A 17,197-nucleotide genomic window follows, 5' to 3' on the forward strand; every position below is an offset into this window, starting at 1 on the left:
GGCATATACGGCACATACGGCACACGGTTACGGCTAGTATAAATGATATCTAAAAGTTGAATCTCTGCTATGCGCGCAGTTGTAATGCCATCACAAATATCGGTCAGCATCTGCGCACATTTTAAAAAATTCACAATTGATTTTTAATTTCTTGGATTCCTTCAATGTGGATTTCCACATTAACAATAAGTTAATTTTGGGTGTGGATTATTGCTCCACAATTCTACATTATAGTTGCCGGGCCTGCTCACGAGTAAACAAGTTGCCGGGTCTAAATTAAAATAAAATTCTTATATAATCACATATTTTTTCATAAAAAATTTATGATGTAATTTAATGTCTGTTTTATTAAAGTCTGCACCTTTATTTATATCATCGATAATATCATTAAAATATCTATAAATAGTATCTATAAATAGTTTCAATAAAAATTGTGGACCCTGCAGTATTATGTACGCATATAATTATTTATTTTACAGGATATTGTATTTGGAGCGGAAAAGATAATGTTGATTTATTATCATTTTTAATTATTTACACAAAAAGAATGAAAATATAAAGAAAAAATAAAGAATAAACTTTTTTAAAAAATATATATACTTTTATTTCTCTACAGTCAGTTATTGCATCAAAATTGCATTTCAAAATTAATATTACAAAATTTTAATGATTCAAAATTTTCAAAATTTATTTTCTGAAAAACTTTCTCTTTAGAATTGTGACAAATAAACAATGAAACAAAAGTGAATTGTAACTATATCGCGAATTCCATAAAATATATTTTGCGAAATGTTGTATTTGTAGGTTGCAAAAGGTATTCGCAAACGCGTGATTATATACCAACAAGTAATTTCTGTTTTGCAATTATTTTTATTCATTTCATATTCTGCAAAGAAAAAGAGCGAACTTTTCTTTAAAGCAGATAATAAAATCTTGAAACATATATGATATCGTGAACTTCACTTACATTAACTTATCTAAATCTATTGAGCTAATTCTGTTATCGAAATGTAACTACGAAACTGTTTTGATCAAATTGACAAAGCCTTGACGATTTTTCTTGCGCGATTAATTTCAAATGGCAATAAATTGTATGTACTAATGCAATATATAATTAAAGATAAACGTTTCTTCTACACTTTATTGAGGCATCTAGTAGCAGTTGACCTGGCCTCCGCGACTTCCAAGCGCGCGGTCGAGTAAACTTTATTCAAACAATCAGTACTCTGCTGAATGACAGTTTTAGACGCACTTTTAGCGGTAGACCTAGCGGAACTAACATCTTTCTTTAAATTTTTCACGCCAATCTTACTTATCCCAAGCTGATTGGTGATACAATTATACAATTTTATAATGTCGATAAGTTCCGAATTTTTTTCATAACAGTCCGGAAAGATTTTGTCCAATTCATCTATTAAGTCGTGTCCGGTCTGTAAAAAAGAACGAATTAACACGAATTTAATGATTAATCATTCAGTGGAAAGTAGGTGATATGTGCGATTGCAAGAACCTACCGTGATAAGCTGATCGTTGAAACTAAGGTTATTGTTGATAGAAAGTATGGCATTTCGTCGGCATTGTTGAGCATTGGTATATGCTGTGCGGTAACTATTATTAAGAATATTAAGAGCGGCATCATAGCATGGTTTAGCATTCTTGCCTCTCGCCTTGGCATCTTCCACCTCTTTCTAACGATAAAGAAGGCAACAATAATTAAGCTAAAATGTATTACATTTTTATTTATATCACTTTATCAAATGTTGTGTTTTGCTATTATCAAAAGTGTACTGATAGATAAATATAATATAAGCGCGAATACTGATAGATAAATGTATATTCCCAAGTGTAGAACAACTAAGACTGACTTACGATAACGTCAAAATGATGTCCATTTTGACGTCATGTTCTTCTACTTGGGTTATGATTGATGTATTCGAAATGTTGTTTGTTTAGTACATTCATATAGTTTTCAATTTAAGCGTGTTTCTGAAAAACTAATTTATAATGGTTTCTAATAATTTCAATATACAACTGCAGCATATACAAAAAAATTTATTTGATATAGATACATATATATTTTTGAAAATCTGTTAAGCTCATATAGCTCGATCATAAACCAATGCGAATCTGGAGACACGGTAGTGTCTCGGCGCTAAGCGTGGCGCGAGACACTGTCATGCTTCTTTTACGCCAGCTGGTAACTATTAACTATTTATAGAGATCTTTTAATCAGAGACTGGCCATAAGAATTTCGTCAAATTTCTCCAAGCGAGAAAGGAGTATAGGCTATCTCACTTTTCCACCAATAGCGGTGTGTATACATCATGTATACACACCGCTATTGATGGAAAAGTGAGATAGCCTATACTCCTTTCTCGCTTGGAGAAATTTGACGAAATCCTTATGGCCAGTCTCTGATTAAAGGGTCTCTACTAACTACTAACTACTTACTCGTATCGTATTGAGTACTGAATTGGCGTAGTTATTGTACTCTTCCATTGATTGCAACAATTTCTTCGTGACGGCCTGTTCTACGTCTTTCTGAGTGTTTTCGCTGATATGTTTGAGTTGCTGTATGGTATTTTCCACGTCTATTTTCGTGTCCCGCACTTGACGCAATTTAATATTCAAAATAGTTGCATCGGCCTAAGGTAAAAAATAACAATAATATTAACAAATGCTTTGTTTAGAACGAACATATTCTTTGTTCGCCATTCAATATTAATACATATAAATTTAATCAAAATAATTTATTATATCGATAAAAGATGATATAGAGGAAATTTATATTAAAATTTCTAATAAAATTGATTTTTTTCTTTGGCAGACAATGGTTTTAACAATCTCCTTTTTACAATATAATCTTAATATTAATGTAATCTGAAACTTTAAATTAATGTTCTACAAAGACAAGATCGTATTTATTACAAATTATTCTTCAAATAAGGAGAAAATAGACTCACGGTACAGCAAAGTACTGCTAAAAAGCATAATGCTACGGCACTTCTCATGTTAATTTGCTCGTTAATTTCACTTGAGAATTGTTCGATTGTCACCAGAAATAAATTGACTGACAATCGATGTTAATTTTACTCTTTTATACATTTGACGTTTTAAAAAAACATAAGATCTTAATGGAATATCGTTATCTTAATGGAATATTATAATACTACTTTTATTTCGACAAGTTATTAGATTTTATCCGAGAGATAAAACGGAGTATATAATCCACATAACACGATAAGACACGAGTTATCATAAACAATTTTGAAAATTTATCGAAATACGCACGCAATGAGTGATAGTTGCGAATAAGCAGGAAACGTACCAATAAATAACATTCGTGTTAATAATTTTTTAATTATTTTTATTTCTCTTAAGTATATTATACATACATAAAAAATATCTTTAAAAATATATCGTATAAAGCACACCATTAATGATCAAAGCATTGTTTCGATACACGCATATAATCGTACACAGAGCATCTTTGTCAAATTGATTGCATTAATTGATTTGTCAAAATGCATTGTTTTCTCTCTAGTATAATTTTGAATATAAATTGTAAGCGACAAATGCATTAGACTCTTTTAAACGATTAAACTTTATTCATCAGTTTTTTTATTCACGGCGTTTCGAATGCATCTAGAATTAGACATCATTGCACCCTGACTTTCGAAGCGCGCTAACAAGTAAGCGTTGCTCAGACATTGAGTGGTCTGCAGAACGACGTAGTTGGACGCTGGTAATGAGTTATACTCAATGTATTTGGCATCCTCTTCAAACTCCTTCACGGCGTTATTGATTTTCCCGAACTCGCTAAGGAAGCAACTTTGCGTTTTAGTAGTATCGTCATCATAGCAGTTCAGGAAGATATCATTCAATTCTTTTATCAACTCGTACCCAAGCTGTCGAGAAAATTGGCACGGTTAAATTAAATTTATGGTAATTATACATTCAGGTTGCAAAGAGATTTGAGAATATAAAATAATAACAATGAGAACCTACCGACTTGAGGCTATCGAGAAACTGAAGGCTGTTTTCAATAGATATTTCAGCAGATTCTTGACATTTTATAGCAGATTGATACGCTATGTCCCCATGTTCGTTTATGGCCCAGAAATTAGTATCGTAACAGTATTGGGCATCTACACCTCTAAATTTAACGTTATTTAATTCCCTCTAAAATACAAAGTTAATGACTTGTAATAATCACTCGATAGATGTGCAAATTTTGTGAAAAATTTGGTTCAATTTTCAATTATGGAAACGAAGTTATCGCGCGCAATATCTTTATTCCGTTTTAAAAAAACGATTGGCTCTAACGCTATATAACAAGTAAGCACTACTAACAGTAACATAACATCAATGTATAATAATAATTTCACATTCAACAATTATTGTTGCGTACAACATGTATATGTTATATATTATATTTATATATTGTTGAGTATAAAATTATAATATTAATGTTATAATATTACTGTCGATTACTTACTGGGTTATTTTTAGTACAATACAGCATTTTGCAACATTATATTTTCACAATATGTTATTAAAACTAAAAATATTTATTCGGTAACAACTGTAATTAGTAACGATCACGAACAAAATGAACAAAATAAGCGTATAAGTGAGCATCTCGATTGCAAATCAATTTCGAATTATTACTCACGCGCATCGAATCGACCAATAGATTAACGTAATCTCTGTAATTATTCATTTGCTGATTCCATCTTTTCGTAATTGTCAATATAGCATCCTCTTTAGTATCAGCCTGGACACGTGCAATTCGTTTTACGATACGGTCCACATTCAATATCGTATTTTTTACTTTTATAAATTGTTCATCTTCCAAATAGTCAAAGTTCATTGGAATGGCAGCCTAAGTACGAAAAATGAATGCTACATGTATTATATATTCACGACATTTAAAGAAAGTATTACTTTGAGCAATCATACATTCTTGCAATCTCGCTGATTTAGATTAACTTAAGTTTAGTCAAGTATAAGATAACAGAGAGTATAAGATAACAAAAACGTAACTGATTAAAGAAGAAAACGATTCAAAGTATTTTAGCAAACATTCATTCCATTAAAAATGGTATTATATATTAATTAAACGCTTATCTATTACATACAAACTTTCATTTTGGCTATCTTTTTCACAATCTTTTCTCGCAAAGAAAAGATAAGAACTTACCGAATTTACGGTACAAAATATAGCCGAAAAGCACAACGCTATAGCGATTCTCATGCTTGCTTATTAGTTATTGGTATCACTTGGAAGTGACTCTGTTGATATGCGAATTTTTTCGAATAACTGATAAGTATTACATTAATTTCGCCTTTTTATATATATAAGGTATGATAAAAAAAAAAACATTTGGACAAACTTGGAGAGATGGTAAGGAAAGAGGAGAGCGGGAGGGAGGGAAGAATTAACAAGATAAGCCATTCCTTAATTATCAATGTCGAAGAATGTCTGATCTTGAAGATATCAAGTCAAAAATATGAAGATATCTTTGTTATTCATGCTTTTCTCATTAAATATAGTAGCCTTGTTTGAACTTTTGAAAGTCTAATTATAGAGTTTACTTGAATATTACATAATGAATTCCTTCATTAATCCTGAAGATAACATCTTAATAAAGGATTGCCGAGTCAACGTGTGATATAGCTAGTGCTACTTATATTACTCTCCGTCACTCCGACGTAAACCGAATAAAAGATTAAATAATTAGATTTCGTAAAACTGATTGCGCGTGTTAAAATTCATTTGTATAAAGATAAAATGCAGCTTATTTTTGCGCGATTTTACGCGATCTTACGCGAAGCGTACGCCTGGTGAAGGTCAATTACAAGCATAAGAAATTTGTATGTGCGTGAATAAGTAATTCTCTTTTGGAGATATTTTTATTTCGTTCATATTACATAATTATTCATATTACATAATTACACTCTAACATCGTGATGTTCCTGTTTCTCGAAATGATAATCTCGATTCTTTTTTAGAGTTACTTTCAACAAAAAAAATGGACAGCAAACTTAGTAGATTTAAAATTATTCTTCTGGGGGAGACCGTATCGTCGTAGTTGTCGTAGCTATTGTCGTAGCTGGCGTGGTGATTGTTTCAATACATTGAGTGACTCTCAATCTGATAGCTGCCCCCTCCGTATACGTAACGGAATATGCCTGTTTGATACAGTTGCTGGCCTGCGTAATGACATTCTTGGACACGGGTGCAATGGTCATCTCTGCGGTAACGCTGTCGCTCTCCAAGGTTTTCAAGGAGCTTTCTGCTTTCCCCAGTTCACCGATAATGCAGCTCCGCATTCTGTAAACGTCGCTGTCGTGACAATTCAAGAAGATACTGTCCGACTGCAACGACAACGCGTCTCCAGTCTAGGGAAAAATTAACGATTAGAATTTTATTAGAATTTTATTAATTCTAATTAAAAGATAAATTGATCGTGATCTACAATCTATGTGCAATCTATATCTACAACTATATGTAATTGTCGCGAAAAAGCTTACTGAAATGAGATTATCGATGAAACCAAGGTTGTTATGGATGGAATTTCCAGCGGAGTCTTCGCATGTTGCAGCCTCCTGATATGCTACTTGCTCATTATTTTTGACACCTTCGATAGCTTCGTTGTAGCATGAGGTCACGTCTTTGCCCGCCGCCTTAGCGACGTTTACTTCAGTCTAAAAATAAATAAATTCTTGGTATAATACACAAATGAATTACGATATATGTTAGGGGTTTATAATATTTTATCAAATATCAAAGTTGTCAAATGATTATCATACACAGAATTTTATGTGTATCTTTAATCTTTTATAATTTTATACAATCGTTTAAGATTCACACAGATTAATGTACTAATGAAACAATTTTGTAACCTTAATCAAAAAATATAATTTAAGATTAAGTGCTCGGATAATGTACGAATTATATTTTGAAGATTTAGTGACAATTTGTACAGATTTGTGAATAATTATGAAATAAATGGAGAAAATTATATAGCGTCTTGTGTTCACAGATTATTTTTAATTATTTATACTTACGCGTATTCCAGAGAGTAATAAAGTTTTATATTCTCTATGACTGTCTTGTTCTTCATTCCACTTTAAGGAAATTTTTTGAACGGTATCTTCCTCGGTCTGGGTACGAAGTAGCTCAAGTTGACGTATAGTATTTTCTATATTCCATTTCAGTTCTCTCGCTCGAAGTCTCAAAATTTCCAAATCAACCGGCTCTGCTGGAATAGCCTCGATCTAAAGTTGTGAGGGTAAGGGGTAAAAAATAATAAGTGCACCGCATTTCGATTGCAATTACATATTCATGCCACATTGGCTATTTCTCTCTTGTTTAATAATGCGATCAATTTTATTAAATCTTACTATATGTTTCGAATTAAAACTCTGCACAAATAAAATTCAAGACTGTGCTGTATCTACTCCGTTCAAACATTTCTCTTTTTCTATTATAAATTATTTCTCAACAAGAAACTTACGGTACAAAGCACAGCCAAAAAGGACAATGCGATGGTAATTCTCATGATTACTTATCGATATCACCAAGATGTCGTTCACAGCAAAAATCGGCTGACTGACAAGCGATTAATTGCGCCGTTTTATATATGCACAACGTCTTGAAATATAAATGATTATTTCGATAACGATCGTAGAGATAACGCGATTAAAATCTGTCTAAATAATTACGTAACAACAGCATTCTTCCTCTTATCAGCCCTTATTCTTTTATCGTGATTTTATATCGAAGAAAGCTACTTTATTCTGTCTAACTTACATTCATTCTAAGCAAGCTGCAAAAATTTCGCAATGATAACTCATAATTTTTACATTAGTTATTTTTGCTGTTACAACAGCCTCCTTGAAACTTCAAGCAGGTGTCACAAAAGGTGTGTGAACAAGTGCTTCTGTGACTGTTCTCTGTAAATGTTCAAACTTCATTTATCTTTTTCGCAGAAAATTTATTATGTAATATCAATCCACTTGCAACAAGAAATTTTTTTTGTTAAAAGAAGATGCTTTCATTAATGAAAGTTATTATACATCGTCATATCCTATATTTATGATTTGCAAAAAATTGACAAATTATTAAAAATTATTAAAGGTGAAGTAGTCACGTTTTGATGAACTACCTGCAACATCGCGTAAAATTTTTCTTTCATATAAATGTGAACTAAAAAAAGCCTTATCTATTCCTAATGCGCTCACTTTTATGATATAAGATTATATAAAAGCAGATTACTTCGTTAGATTATGAACCAAAATGGTATTAAAAAGACATTCCACGTTGCATTGAGTTGCATTAGATGTAATTGATAGACTACATACATTTCTAAATATAATTCACAACAGATTTATTTGATTATATCATATATCGAAACACATACATATATGTATATGTACATGTATATATACATATATGTATGTATGTATGTATCAGGAAATACCATGAAGCATGTAAAAAATGTAATCGTCGCCATCACGAAGAAGCATGTCGTAAATGACTTAAATAAAATCAGAATGAAGGATCGTTGATGCGCGATGTAAAAAGTAAGATATAAATAAATTAGAAAGTCACAGTATATAAACATCAGAAGAAAATATATACATCACGCGTTCCCACTAATAAACTTAATCGCCTATTTACTAGGATCACAGTTACACACACACATTCATAATATGTGTAATTATACACACTGTTTTCGGCTTTTTAATCGTCGAGGATATATCGAATCGTTATCCTCGCATTTGTACATCGTTCTAAAATAAATGAATCTAAATAAATATAATGTCGTCTAAAAAAAGCCTATGACTAGGGTGTGATATTTTTATCTTCGATGGCGCCGCTAGCGATAATACTACTGTCGCATTTCCATAGAAACGAAATGTTTTCGATTAAACTTCTGTTAAAAGTAACTTTACAAGCGCGTGACAATGCGTATTATATCATATGGCTTAAAAACAATTTTAATACACTGTACATCACTTATATCGCCTCGGGATATTTAGGTAATTTGAACTTTTCAGCTCGTCCTCGCAATTCGCTCATCTTCGTTCCATTTTTGAGGGTGAAATTACAGTTATGATCGCTGGGTAGGATCATGGTTACAATTGCGATCACGAAGGGTTGTCGAGAAGAGGGGCTAAGTTTGAACGCTGCGTACACATGCTCGTGGTACCAAACCTCTTCGATCACCTTTCGCGCACAATAACCACTTATTATCCACCTCTAATATTACTTTCAGTTTCTCCCCCTCTGCGAATGAAAGATGGCCAGTGTCCGACGGTATCCTATGAGTGAGAGTACGGACCTCTCTGCAATCGAGACGCGCGAACCGTTATCGTACGAATCTAAAGAAAGAGAGAAAAAAAAAGAGCTAAAATACAAAGCAAAACAAAGGTAGAAAAGCGTAGTGTAAATAAATGTATAAACAAAAGTTACATTATTTCATTTGTAATATGACTCATATAAACAAATAATATTTGCAACCAATATAAAACTATAGAGGGAAAAGATAGATTCTAAAACATAGTACATGCTCATATGAAACATTGATATTTACTTGTGTGGATGTTTTGAAACCGGTGTCCTTGAAACAGTAGTAACAGTCGGTCGTGGTAGAGATGTCGAAACGGCTCGTCTGTGAGGCGAGATTAGATTCTTGTCATTCGACATTACTCCATGGGATTTATATGGTAAGGAACTCGGGCGCGCAGTATGAGTTCGTGTCACGCCTAGAGTATCTTGATCAACGCGGCTCGTACGACGCGTCACGTCTCTCGTTTTCGTATCTATAGGTTTCTTTAGGGCTGTCTTTGTCGTAGGAAGATTAGCGGGCTTCTTTAATGAAGATATTCCCGACATGGGTGATTTTGACGATTTCCCAACGATATTCGCCGCAACATTAGATTGCTTCACTGGTGATGTAAGCAATCTAGGTATCTTTGACTTCCCTAATACTCCGAATGTCCGAACCGGCGAGGAGGGAGTCATTACGACAGGTTGACCCTTATTACCTTCCTTACCAATCAATTCCCATTTTTCTTGCAATTTTTTGAATTTTGTTTCAACAGAAAGACCATTGTCGTCACTCGATTTAATATCAGGATTAAAAAGTTTAGATTGTGACTGCTTGCTTGCTTTTTTATTTAAAGGAGAATGTTCCAGACTATCTGTGTAATCTTCCGAATCTTCAGAAGTCAATTTGTCCAACGCGTAAAACGCCTTCGGATTTATGGCACTGAAACGTTTTTTTGCATTCTGAAGATCGCCTTTATGCACGATGCTGCATTTATCGTCCATGTTATAAGCAATGCAAGATCTTGGTCGTATCTTTTTCGGACTAGAAATCATTCTGCAGGATTCCGTTTCCTCAACCTCGAGATCTTTCACAGTCAGATCGGCGTTTCTAAAGCTCATGGCCTACAAAATCGCGTGAAATGAACGCACTAGCATATATATATATATATATATATATAAAATGATAGGTTTACTTACATTCACCGTATGATTATTCACATTCCCAAAACTATTTTGCAATTGACGATATTGATAGAGAAGATCCAAGTGAAATGGGCAAAATGCAAGTGGATTCAGGATGTACAACAACGAATCAACGATTTCTCGGACATTCGCATTGGCCAAAGCCGCGACAAATAAGCTATTGTTACTGTAATGTTTCCGTAAGATTGATTCACGTGTACATAAATATGCAAACCATGCATCTAAAGCTCTTAGACTGGAAAAGAGAATGAGATAGGTTAATTACATAATCAATTTGTTAAACGGATAAAAACTATAATCTATATAAATAAATATGAAATACTGAAATCGTAATGTAACGATGAAAGGCAGAACGAGAGAAAGACTAGCGATTCTAACTTACTTCAACAAGCCAAATACAAATGCATGGAACTTTAACATTCCTTCTGTAATAACATCTTCGCCATTAATTCTCTGCACTAATTCATTCAACGTCTTTGTGAGGGGTCCTTGTTGAGAGCTAGCTTCGACAACCTGCCAAACGCTATTGGTAATTGGTCCAAAAGTGGAATTCAAATGGGGTTTCAAGCCATCCGACATAACAGCATATAAAGCTGGGCACAAATTACTCAGACAAATTTGCGCACACTCGTTCCTTTCGTTATAATTAGGACGACTATGGTTGGAGTCAGCGTTCCAATACTTTAATAAAAGATCCACCGCCCTATTTACAGACAACACCATTTCTGAAAAGAGCATCGCATTAAAGATTTCGAGATACTTTCATTTAATAGAATTAGATTAGGTAATAAATATAACGTGCATACTTTTCTTTTCTTCTAACTCTATTAATTTATCCTCAGTTGCCTGATCGTGACTTTGTTCATTTACGACGACATTCAGATTATTTAGCTGAAATGAATAAATACTCTTATATGTATATTAGAACAAGTACACACAAAGGTCTCCAGAAATTTGCTAATGCTAAAATTAATATTAGTGATTTACCTTAGCGTCCAGATGCTTTTTTCTTTGGTGCGTAGCAAAACTGACGGTTTTTCTTTGCGATTCTCCTATATCGATATTTCTAACAAGTGGATCCTTGTTCATTCTCAAAGCTAAAAATTTTCTTACGTACGATCTCACTTTTACTTCAGCATTGTCAATATCTCCGTCGCTGCTTTGCGACGAGATTGCACTACGTTTCAAATATTCTTCCAATTGCTTGATGTCATCGTCGCTATTCTGAGAAGTTTCCGACTCCACATTCGCATTATTTGTAATGTCGTTTAATTTCTCTACGATAATTATATTGTAAAGTGTGTTGAATGAATATAGGTCGACAATTAAAAACAATCTGAAATGCCAAATGATTTATCCTTACCTTTAAGATATCTCTCCGCTTCTGTCTCGTCGACATCCTTTTCTGAATCGATCGTTCTTTCGCGACATAACAACTGCAAATCATTATTCATGTAGTATGGCTCTTGCAAAGACATTCTCTTGTTTACGTCCACAGATTCTTCCGATTGTTCGCCCACATCTCCCATCTCGAACATGCTGTATCGTTTACTTGTAAGTACCTTGTTCTTTCGTAAAATACTCCTTGGCAATGGCGGTCGCGGCGGTACTCTGCCACTATCAGATTCACCCTCGCCTTGCGGTAACGATACGGATCGCTTTGGAAGAGACGGACAAGCCTGCCTCGTTTGATTGAGCCTATGCATTTTCTTGTCGTTATTCAAACTGGCCTCCGAACTCATACTGTCATATCGATATAAATATAACGGATTAATCGCATTGTTCGACAATGGCTGCTGATTTGTCGAGGAATCGGTTAAAATTGTCGACGAGCCTCTGTATCCGGAAGATGGTTGCGTCGCGGTACTGCTCGTTGATGAAGTAGTATTCGGTATAATTTCGCTGATCGGTCGTGTCTTATGACGCATTGGAGGAGACAAACAGAATAGGGGTCGCTTTACTTCCTCATTGATATTAATGTATCTCGATACTTCTGGTACATCGTGTAAAATCTTTTTGTATTCATATGGTAAAAGGAACGTAAGCGACTCCCAATCCTTTATATGCGCAAATCCGCGTTGTCGTAGAGCATCGATATCATTACACGAAAATGGTCTACCTGAACGAACGGCACGTTTCCATTCCATCTTGTTTCTGTCAAATGTATGCGGTTTCAACGCAATATTATCAATTTTGGTATCTTTAATTTTGAGAAACGACAGGTCGGGCAATGTATAATTCGGATATACAACATATACAGGCTTTTTGTTAACTGTTGTTTCTTGTAAGAGAGGGAAACCGTGTTTCTCCTTCAGCGCGGCAAAAATTAAGGAAGTTTGAACTGCGTTGTCCTCCATTTCCGCATTGGCTTGTATACCTGTTGTTCGACAGATCGGATATTTCTTTTCCATTAAGCCAGCCCAACCGTTTTTCTGTTCAAAAGGATTGTTGATATCGAAGCTTCGTTGATCGCTCATACAGCCAGACTTAGATGTACTCTCCGAAAGTTCTTCCACCGATGCAGATGATGCCATTTCGACTTTATCGTCTTTGTTTCGTATCGCACACTTTAAAACGTTCAAGCTATCTCTCTGATTTTCCACATCACGACTATTAATCACATCGCGCCTAATCCAATTTATAGAGAAATCGTTTTCGGGCACACGACGGTCACAGATATTATCTTGACCATTTTGCCGTTGAATCTGAGTATTTGTATTGGTAGCGCTATCGCTGCCACTATTGCTGGTAGGCCAGCCACTGTTGTCGCTAACGGAATCCGATTGATCCAAAGTAAGACTCATTCCCTCCACGCTCATGCTCTTTTGCTTCATGAACAGTCGGACGAGACTCAAATTTTGAAGCTTTTTTGTACCAACATTTTCCCCATTGTCCGAACTTTCCGCATTTGTCGAACGACTCAGTGCGGATCCAGAACTGTGCAATCGCTGCATATGATTACTTGATTCAGCGGAATCAACCTGTAAAAATAAAACTTGCATTATAACATCACTAAATACGATTATTACAAAAAAAAAGTCGCATAAGTAAATTTATTTACATTTACGCTTACACTAAAATTAAGAGGTATATTAATATGCTGGAATTCACGAACGCGAGACAAATCCGGTAAGCTTTGGCTTCGTTTATTCATCCCACCGAGCGTCAGATTAGCAGCACTTTGTGAGATATCGGGTATCGTGTTATTGTTACCGGATGGATGACGAGTTATTACTTTATTCATAGAGGAATGTTTCAAATTACTCCATGTCGTATATATCTTTGAATCTGAACATGCCATTGATAAATCCAACATAGTTTTCATATCTTTTGGTTTATCATAAAATACATCTGGTGATTCATACGTTTTGTGTTTATCTGAAAATAATAACGAGTTGATCAATTTTAAAGAAACGAAGAAAAAAGAATACAGTAGAAAAATTTTAAAAGGTAAATTATTTTCAATTAGCAAACATTTGAAACTAATTTGTATTAAACTGTCACTATGCAGCATATACATTACCATGATTTTCAAAATCTTGAGAGCCATCCGAATACATAGTCATGCTGCCCTCAAAAGCAATGGTATAATTGTTTTTATTATTCGTTTGGCAGGTGAGTAACATATCTTCACAGTCCAGAGAATCTACGCTATAACTACCACCCGGTGGCAGCATTGGGGTTTCTTTTACTGGAGAAAATAACAACGACGATTTGCATATAGATATCGTGTCGGCGGTGGAACATGCGGAATCTTCTCCCTTTGAATAGCAATATATTGATACATAAATTGTAGGTTTATAAAATTAAAACTTGTTTTTTTTATAATAATAATACACCTATACAGTACTAGTCGAGATGCCAATTAACATTAAATATAGGATTGTGTATTTTTAAGTATTAATTAAAGTTTTGTTACTATTAGAGGTTATTAGAATGTCATTTCATTAATATTAATTAAATTTAATATTGTAATACATATTACGTTTGTATACATGCAAAAAATGCAAATTAAACGTAAAATCGTTAGTAAAATTAGTTGAATATCAAATGTATGGGTAACAATGTTTGTAGCAATTGGGTTCGTGCTTTCGTCAGCCGTTGTCATACCTGGCTACTGGTATGAGGGCTGATGGAGGAACCGATGTCAAGCTTTTCCATGACAGATCCAGATATACTGGCATACTGTTCCCTTTGATAGTTAAACTGTGGTGGTAATGGAACATATACCAGACTTAGAATATTATATAAAAATTTTTTAAATAAAACAACGCGACAGAGCGCAAAACCGGATTCCTATCTTGATATAAAGCTTCATGTAAACTGTCCCAAATTCATAAAGATTTGTCATGAAACTGATCATTTTACAATTTCCACGATACATATTCTCACATTTAGCATCTGTCAGTTTACAGTTCGGCTTAGATGATGAATTTGCAATAATAGAGGTTAATTTAATGTATGTATTTACTTCGGAATGTTGAACTGGTTCCGTGCACATGACAGGTAGAGCTGTAAGGAGGGTATGAATGTCCGCCGTACGAAAGCTTTCCATGTCAATTTCCGCCAGATTAGCGTCCAAATTCCGAGCAAGGTCGTCATAATAACCCAGATCCTTGGGAGTATAGGATGCGGAAAGCGATGAAAGAACACTAGGATGGATATGTAGTCCTCCATCTCTATATCTACAAGTTAGGTACGCAATGTCAAGAAACAATATGTAATATTATCAAAATAGTGTTAAATTGCTCACCCATAATCGATAAACCATTGATATTCAACATTGTCTTGAACAAACTCGGACCCAACCAGATCCTGCTGGATGGAATCTGTTGCCGGATTAGAATTGCAATCGGATCCTGGAGTTTGTGGCTCTTCCATCACTGCTATGCCTTCTCCTGCGACTGAAGAGGAAACTGGGTCGAATCGTATAGCAAGAAAAATATATATAGTATCTACAATATTTACATGATCGAGTGTCATAACGAAATTTACTTCGAGTATGTGCATAATAAAATTTCGCTTCCTACGTAAAGCAATCGAGTTTAATAATATTGTGAAGAAGCGATGAAAATACTAGAATTGAAGCGAAATTCGAGAGGAGCGCGTTTACGGAACGACTTACGAAGGTAGCTTATGTCGCAGCTTTCAATAACATTGGCGCTATTGGCAGTAATGGCAATATAACAGAGACTTGCCGAGGCGTTCGCGGTTCACGTCCGTAGTAGGACTTGGACGATTCATCGACTCGCGTCAGTCGCGTCATAAAAGTCGCGGAAAAATACAGCTCGTGCATCGCAGTTTCGTAACCCTAGTCTCTCTTTCTCCCAGCAGTCCCAGCTCCCTCCTTCTCTGACAACTTGGAACGAATAATCCCACGCACACGCCGCACGCGGTGCACGTAATCATAGGCAATCGCAGGATCTCGAAGCAACTCGTCGTATTTTATAATCATTTACGATTACGGTCTCGATTAATTATGTTTACATGTTACGGTCGGTCGCGCGTCGTACAGTACAGGTCGGTACAGGTCGTACTGGGTAGTAGTACCCCTGTGACAGGGTGACTGTGACGGCTGTGACGTGACTACCTGTACTCTCCGACTGTACTGTGTACACCGTACTTTGTAAGTCCGTAACTCCGTACTGGCAGTCTGGCACTTGGCCACTGTTGGCCACTTGGCAGTATACTGGCCAGACCGCTTTAGCTGCACCTTCCCGCGTTCTCTGCACTTGATAATGGAACGTCAATTATCCGAATATTGATTCCCTCGACACTCGATATTCCAGCACATGCGAATAGAAATTCGGAATTTATACGAGAAAGTAACGGGAACAGGTTTATATAGCTACCGTTTAACACTTTATCCCTCCATTCCAACTTTCGCAAGGAGAAGCAAAAAAGTCGACCATATAATCGCGCGAATGGAATTCGATATAACGCGATTCTCTTCTCAATCCCACTTGCTATAACAATTGCCTTTTCTTTTTCCAACTCCCTTCAAGTTAAGCTAGATACACGTTTATTTCGAGTTAATTGCGACTAAATAATTAAACGAAGAAATATATTAGATCTATTTGATTCAATCGTATCTTCTCATGCATTTAATCTTCTTTTACTAGCATATTTTTTAATTTTTTACGAGTATTATACGTTATATCTATAGCATTTATATAATAAATGGTTCGAATTTGCACTTCATCCATAGAGGTTTTTATTATAATTATTGAGAAAATGTGCATATAAAATATAATAAAATATTCATTTCTGCCAATGTAGATTATAATCTCCAATGTAACTTTAATCTCGGTTTAAATGACTTAATTTTTATCTCTTTTTAATTGTAAGAATTAGAAAAGGATAAAGAGTAAATTAAACCGAGATTAAAGTTACAGTCTGCATTGGCAAAAGTGGGCATTTTCTTACTGTTGTACCGCAACGCAAGGTCGCATTTAATGAAAATTGACTGGACGGATGAATCAAGTGGATTGACGATATATTAGCGGGTTCGCTAATTCGCGCGGCGATAGAATAGACGGCGTGTCCTTACGTTTTCGCGAGATGCATCTATTATCGGTATAGGATTGCCGATAGTGGTGTCTACACTTGGGCGACGATCGGCACGATCGGCACGATCGGCTGCATCGGCTG

At 34.9% G+C, this 17,197-nt stretch overlaps 4 protein-coding genes across 10 annotated transcripts in view; all 4 read right to left on the reverse strand.

The window, feature by feature from the left end:
* Window positions 1-859: 859 nt before the first annotated feature.
* LOC108725359 (uncharacterized) lies at window positions 860-3,056 on the reverse strand. Its single transcript, XM_018452337.1, has 4 exons — window positions 2,964-3,056; window positions 2,452-2,646; window positions 1,515-1,688; window positions 860-1,430 (listed from the first exon to the last, which is right to left on the reverse strand). The coding sequence occupies exons 1-4, from the start codon at window positions 3,009-3,011 to the stop codon at window positions 1,134-1,136; spliced, it is 714 nt and encodes a 237-aa protein (XP_018307839.1). The 5' UTR covers window positions 3,012-3,056; the 3' UTR covers window positions 860-1,133.
* A 316-nt stretch (window positions 3,057-3,372) lies between these two features.
* LOC108725358 (uncharacterized) lies at window positions 3,373-5,312 on the reverse strand. Its single transcript, XM_018452336.1, has 4 exons — window positions 5,204-5,312; window positions 4,676-4,885; window positions 4,009-4,182; window positions 3,373-3,908 (listed from the first exon to the last, which is right to left on the reverse strand). The coding sequence occupies exons 1-4, from the start codon at window positions 5,255-5,257 to the stop codon at window positions 3,606-3,608; spliced, it is 741 nt and encodes a 246-aa protein (XP_018307838.1). The 5' UTR covers window positions 5,258-5,312; the 3' UTR covers window positions 3,373-3,605.
* A 568-nt stretch (window positions 5,313-5,880) lies between these two features.
* Window positions 5,881-7,634, reverse strand: LOC108725357 (uncharacterized). The gene is made up of 4 exons (XM_018452335.1): window positions 7,524-7,634; window positions 7,075-7,284; window positions 6,538-6,711; window positions 5,881-6,405 (listed from the first exon to the last, which is right to left on the reverse strand). Exons 1-4 carry the CDS (start codon window positions 7,566-7,568, stop codon window positions 6,064-6,066), a joined length of 771 nt encoding a protein of 256 aa, XP_018307837.1. The 5' UTR covers window positions 7,569-7,634; the 3' UTR covers window positions 5,881-6,063.
* An 844-nt stretch (window positions 7,635-8,478) lies between these two features.
* LOC108725354 (uncharacterized) overlaps window positions 8,479-17,197 on the reverse strand; it is a 13,879-nt gene continuing 5,160 nt past the window's right edge. For 2 of the 7 annotated variants that reach the window (XM_018452322.1, XM_018452323.1), the window contains exons 2-14: window positions 17,097-17,197; window positions 15,300-15,450; window positions 15,018-15,231; window positions 14,657-14,752; window positions 14,070-14,307; window positions 13,608-13,924; window positions 11,910-13,527; window positions 11,534-11,823; window positions 11,353-11,437; window positions 10,929-11,271; window positions 10,541-10,781; window positions 9,606-10,465; window positions 8,479-9,357 (exon numbers count right to left, since the gene is read on the reverse strand). The exon at window positions 17,097-17,197 is cut by the window's right edge. In XM_018452322.1, the coding sequence (XP_018307824.1) occupies window positions 9,186-9,357; window positions 9,606-10,465; window positions 10,541-10,781; window positions 10,929-11,271; window positions 11,353-11,437; window positions 11,534-11,823; window positions 11,910-13,527; window positions 13,608-13,924; window positions 14,070-14,307; window positions 14,657-14,752; window positions 15,018-15,231; window positions 15,300-15,450; window positions 17,097-17,197 (4,726 nt within the window). In that variant the 3' untranslated portion in view covers window positions 8,479-9,185. Of the gene's footprint in view, window positions 9,394-9,605; window positions 10,466-10,540; window positions 10,782-10,928; window positions 11,272-11,352; window positions 11,438-11,533; window positions 11,824-11,909; window positions 13,528-13,607; window positions 13,925-14,069; window positions 14,308-14,656; window positions 14,753-15,017; window positions 15,232-15,299; window positions 15,451-15,671; window positions 16,337-17,096 lie in introns of those variants that run through there. The other 5 variants (XM_018452325.1, XM_018452329.1, XM_018452327.1 and 2 more) reach the window with 5 other exon arrangements.

Source organism: Mycetomoellerius zeteki, unplaced genomic scaffold, assembly GCF_001594055.1.
Source record: "Mycetomoellerius zeteki isolate Tzet28-1 unplaced genomic scaffold, Tzet1.0 scaffold343, whole genome shotgun sequence".
NCBI lineage: Eukaryota > Metazoa > Arthropoda > Insecta > Hymenoptera > Formicidae > Mycetomoellerius > Mycetomoellerius zeteki.